This window comes from Arvicola amphibius, chromosome 13, assembly GCF_903992535.2.
Source record: "Arvicola amphibius chromosome 13, mArvAmp1.2, whole genome shotgun sequence".
NCBI classification, from domain to species: Eukaryota; Metazoa; Chordata; class Mammalia; order Rodentia; family Cricetidae; genus Arvicola; species Arvicola amphibius.
The window spans coordinates 63,330,023-63,336,022 of record NC_052059.1 but is presented as its reverse complement, the minus strand read 5'-3'; the positions used below and the strand labels follow the sequence as shown (position 1 = coordinate 63,336,022).

Sequence of the window (6,000 nt, the reverse complement as noted above, 5' to 3'; positions counted from 1 at the left end):
TGCCTGTTAAACACAGTAATATAAATATTAGTATCCTGGCTAAAAGGAATTATTGATAGCTTTAACACATGTTGCATAATACATATTAACAGAAAATACATGTCAGCAAAATAATGTTGACTATATTCTAATCCATTCCATCTGCTCAAATATTAGTGCAAATAATTATACATTTGAAATGCTTCACTGCTGCCCAGCACAAACCTATGCCTTCCTAATAATGCCTTTCTTCTGAGGTTGTTTGCTATTTGGAGTACGATACGATATATATTCCTATTTAAATTGGCTTTGCACATTAAGGCAGATGGCAACCTTTTAAATCTCTGAGAAAATGAGCAACTGTGTTTAATTGCTTGTCCTTTTTGCTTTGAATGGATATTTAGTCAAAAAAGCAAACGTTTATTGATACCTACACCAAGTAATATCACCAAATAGCAGCGATAAAATATGAAGTGCCTAGTTTAAAACTATGTACTTAGTTAAGTCCAGGGTTACCAGCTCCATTCACCAATGAAAATTCTAATAATTACAAGTTATTAATAAACTACTTTTTTGTCCAACATTTTCATTCTGGAACTAGCCATTTTAAGACTATTGATGCATTAAAAAGCTAAGAGAATCAGCAAGCCATTCAAAATATTCTATTTTTGGATGTAAAAATACTGATTTCTTTGTATCTCCTAATGGGGAGTTATTATTTTTTTCCTATGCTATAAAAAACTATATGAGCAGATGCATGTTGTGTATACACATATTCCTAATATGTAATTATAACATACTTAGTCTATGTAATGGTATTTGTATGCATGTTTTCTGGGCTGACAAAAATTTGAAAGAAAGCAAGGAGGGGTAAATGGGAAGGATAGGAGGGAAGAGGGAAATTATGCAATTATAATCTCAGAAAGTAAAAAATTCAAAAACTTTATGAAATACCTATACTCTACTGTTAAGATCATTAAGCAGAAACAATATGACTGTATAATATTTTCACTAAAGGAAACCTCTGTGATAGGCATGTTTCCATTAAATACAAACTTAAAGTTCAATTAAAATTGCATGACTACTTACATAACTTTAAACACCAATTGAGAAAGTATGATTACACACTGAACATATTTTTAAAAATTCAACAGTAGCTTGATACAGATACTATATTCCAACCTTATTATCTAAACTTCGCAGTGAGAATCAAGCACTGGATGAGAAGAAGATTAAGTAAAACTATTGAGGCTTTCAAAATAAGGAATATACATAATGTTACACGAATAAGAAAAAAATACAAGATAAATTATAAAAAGACATTATTCATTCCCATTATATGAGATTTAAGTCTGAGCCCATGTCAGCTTATAGACTTTGAAGGTCTCCTTACCTGTTCTGTGCCTTAGGTTTTTCATCGGTCATACAGAAATAATAGTACCCAAATGACAGTTACTCTGAAATCAATAATATATGCAAAGGACTTAGCATAGTACATCAGATTTAAGTCCAATAAATGAGGATATAATTACCTTCACAATCATTGTAAATTTTAAAAGTTAATTGTGTATATTATGTGTTAAATGCCTCTGTATAGCTTGCTGTTTTATATATGATTTAATACAATAAATACATCAACAATAAAAAAAATTTTAAATTGCTGTTTTTACTTCATGCAAAATTATTTGGCATAATGATATGTACTAGTCTTCTTTCCCAAAATATGCAGTAAATTGTAGGATAAGCCTTCACGAGTAGAGTAATAAAGTAACTGAATGTAATTCAGTGAACTGGATAAATCAGAGTGCTTTGTATACCAAAGTCTCTGTTAGTAATCAATAAAGTGTGTGTGTGGGGAGGCTTCTGGAAAATATCTCACACCCATGAAAAGTCAGTGGACAGTGTGTGGGCAATGACAAGATATTTTTATAAGAACACCGTGTTAATCAGGGACAAAAGCTGTTCTGGTCATAACAGGCATGCATTTGAGTGCCCCTTACTCTCCCACCAACAATTCAAGCAGGTCTTAGCCTTGTAAACATGACCACTCTGAGGTTCAGTGGCATTTCAGGAGTCAATATCCCTTCATCCGGATGTGAACCAACGTAGACAGAAACATCTCAAGGAAGCAGTAAATTCTCTACTTTGAATCAATCTATTGGCTGGTAATTATTTCACTGTGTATAAGAAAGGTAGTATTGAGAAAGTGAAATATTTAGAAGTAAAAGAAAAATGGAAAGAAGAAAGAAAATATAACACAAATTATCTGCTTTAAGTTTTAATTTAACCCACTTTAACCTACGTTAGCAGCACTTTTTAAAACAAGGAAGACCCCGGGGCTCACAGGAATGGCACGTCTAAATGTCAGTAATTGTCTTGGAATGGCTACACGGTCATATTCTAAAAATCTGTCCACCTAACTATTATCTAATAATTCTTGATCAGGGCTCATCATGTACTCTATCACTTCTAATTAATTCGGGGGCCATTCTAAACCTATGCATAAGGACTTGTGTGCTCTAATTTTCAGTAATTTATAGGCTTGTCTTCCTTAGTCTATGCTCTGCATCTCATATAAGACACTCAAGTTCAGACAAACAATTTTCAGCATTTTGGAGCAAACTTCAAATTAAATATTTATACCTAAATATTATATGAGTTCACACAGAACCATGGAAAGATTCTTATTTAAAGAATAGTGAGTTATTAAGCTCCACTATGTATAACCAAAAATTTCCCAGGTAGCATTTTATCTACTGACAATCTCTCCTGAGTTATACATTTTGAACTAAATTTAATTATGCCCATACATGTAAATACTTTAAAAGTGAGATGCAAAGAATGTATAATGGTTTATACAACACACTTTTTATTTCTTTAGAGAAACACCCTATTCTAGCTTGATTACTGAAGCTTGATTATACAGTCATGTTCTTTTCTACTAAAAAAGGGAGATACCTAAGCTATGAAAAATAAGGAATACTGTCAGTAAAAAAATCAAATGTTTAATTCATTATAGGTGTCCTTAAAATGTAAAAATATTGTAAGATAAAAAAACAACTGCAGGGAATTTGTTTATTGAGCATGAAAGTTAACACTTCTAAATAAGGTATTCACTTTGAATTTTCTTTGTCCTGTTAGTGGACATAATGGAAAATATTGCACAGAACTCAAGCATGGAAATAACAATTAACAAAATATCTAAGCAACAAGTAACTGCTTTACATTTTTAAAAATTAATCCAAACAAAATAATTTGAAGTGCTTCTCTGATTTGGAAGTCTTAAAATGTTATCTCATGTCTTTTTTTTTTTTTTTTTTTTTTTTTTTTTTTTTTTACAAATTGACACTGTACAAAGAGTTCAAATGGCCAGTAAACTCCTGCCTTAAACTGTTGGCTTTAATAACAGAGGTATGATCTGAATTCACAGCAGTGTTCTCTAAAGTGGCAATAGTACAAGCATAGAGCTTCCTAGGATCTAGAACCTGTTCTGGTTCTCCTTGTCTGAGGATTACTATCTGGAAAACCTCCAAACCTGCCACAATGTCCTATAAAAGTGACAAAGGTTGGCATGCTCATTGTCCTTGCTTACCTTTGTAACACTGGGCTAAACAGAAAATGAAAATCCAGTCAACAGTAACTTGCACAGTAGCTAGTTCTGAACTAGACAGCTGGAAATGCTGACAACTATTCAGAGGGAGGTTCTCAGTAGAAAGAGACAGCTCCCCCCAATTAGGCCAAACCCTACATTAAGAGAAAACAACGCTATGAATGAACTGAACATTACAGCTTCCCTGGGTCCTAGAGACTATGAAGAATGCACTATGTATAACTTAGAACATACCCTCACAGAATAAGTTAATAGGGTTTATAGAACAATGGCCTTTCTACATTTTTATATGATGTTTAAATTTTTGTGAGTTACTTATTAGTTTGTCATATTAACCCAATTCAATTAATAATATCCAAATAGGAATAACTTCAGAAATACCTTGAAAACAATGAAATAATCTTCAGATCTGAAAGGCTAGCTTTTGCTGTAAGCTTGCCTCCAGACTTGGAATATATACTATTTATTTATTGCCTGAAACTCTCAATTCCTCTCAGAATAGAAGATGACTGGGTGTTTAGCTATCCCATCTCATTCAAGGCTGGTATTAAGGGACTGACGGCACTGTGGCTAAACATGTTGCTATCTCCCATAAACACGGTTTACACTATAAGTCGCTTTTTACTCAGAGTACTAAAATAACAAACATGGTCCTTTAAAGTATTCCCCCTTAAATATAAAATAAGGTTGTTTCATTAACATCTTGCTAATTAATTGGCTTAAAATCTATTTATCAAATAAGAAATAGTAAACTTTAAGTTTTACCCAGAAAGTAGATCTACTCTGATCTGTTCCTAACATCTACTTGAGACAGTTCTGGGCTAGCGTTGCTGTACCTCAGAGAACAACCCCAACCACCTATAGAAATGACGTTCCACTCTGGTCCTTTTGAGTCGTAACAAGTTCTTCAATCACCAGTGCTGAAAAGTTAACTGAAAAACTAATAAATAAGAAATGTAGTTTTACTGCACTTCACCTATTTTAATGCAAATAGGACGGTAAGATTTCCAGATAGAATAAGTTCAAGATCAAGGACCAGAACACTGGTGAAATTTCATTCAGCTTCTGACACCAATGCTTTTCAGGATTATAACAGTCACATACAGGTTATAGAATTTGAAATTTATAAATTAAAGCATGGGATTCAATGTAATAGGGAAAAGATAAAAAGCAAACATAGCTAGTGGCGTCCAAATTTCAAATAAAATTCCTGGGTAAGTATGGCTGCTGTTTTCTTCCAGTCATTTTTTTTTCTGTAAAATATTGGCTGTGTCATAGGAATCTCCTGTGCTTTCTACCATCCGAGGCCTTCCGAAATAGAACACATTTCCTTTTTAACTTCACTCAGCTGAAGTGTCGAGCTAGGCGGGCAGATCTATAGTCAGCACGAAGTTGTACGAAGGAGTGAAGTATGTTCTTGTCCAGACTGGCAAGCTGTTCTCCTGAGCAGACTTGCTTTAAATTATCTGGAGCAACGACCAGGAGATTGCAAAGTGCATGCAGAGTGTCAAAAAGATGTAATACCATTGGAATCTGAATCGAGAAAGGAAAAGAAAAGCACTGAACCAGAACAACTTGTGTCCTATAAGTTCTGCAAACTCTTCTAACACGCTGCTGATCAGAACTTGGTAGTATGAAGACATTCCTATGTTAGAATGTTCCAAGCTGCAAGCTTATGAAGAGCTAAACCTTAAAGGTTCTGTAGTTAAAACTCCTAATAATCTTAGAAAAGATTTATATTATTCAATTTTCTCAATAATTTGTGATTTGTTACACTAGAACGATCATTAGTATACCACCTTTAAAAGTAACTTAAACATAAGGGGAAACTGATTTCACATGAAGAAAGAATATTTTCCTAATGTGTGACATCAATGGATGTTAAAAGGCACCTGAACGGAATGTGCTGAAATATGACCTCATCAAAAAAAAAAAAAAAAAAAAAAAAAAAAAAAAAAAACTGAAGGGGGAAAATGCTAATATTGAAATATAGCTGGAATAACATGCCTTCAGGAAGGCTATATAGTAGAGCTCTCCTTATGGTGCCAATGAAATCACACTTCTTAACAAGTCGGTATAAGTTTTTAATAGTATGGCCTGTTTTCCTGAACTTATTTGCAAGCTTGATGACTGTTTATACGTACCTTGAAGTCTTTGGCACATTTTCTATATTCAGCTACGTCGCAAATTGCTAACATGCCACCCATACAGCTATAGGAATATTGTTGAAGATGCTCATAAATAAGCCGATGGAAGCGGACTCCAAGCTCCATCAGAACTGTGTCCACATTCTTCCCATCCATGGAATTTTTAATCTTCTCAACTTGTTTTCTCACATAAACACAGACTTTTACACATGCCTGTAAAAGGTTTTCTACACTTATTATACAGATATGTGTGTCAGCCTAGCA

At 33.5% G+C, this 6,000-nt stretch overlaps 1 protein-coding gene across 1 annotated transcript in view; it reads right to left on the bottom strand.

The window, feature by feature from the left end:
- Positions 1-2,244: 2,244 nt before the first annotated feature.
- Exoc5 (exocyst complex component 5) overlaps positions 2,245-6,000 on the bottom strand; it is a 61,579-nt gene continuing 57,823 nt past the window's right edge. Inside the window, exons 17-18 of the mRNA XM_038310320.1 lie at positions 5,734-5,949; positions 2,245-5,122 (exon numbers count right to left, since the gene is read on the bottom strand). Coding sequence (XP_038166248.1) covers positions 4,934-5,122; positions 5,734-5,949 — 405 coding nt within the window. The 3' untranslated portion in view covers positions 2,245-4,933. The remainder of the gene's footprint in view (positions 5,123-5,733; positions 5,950-6,000) is intronic.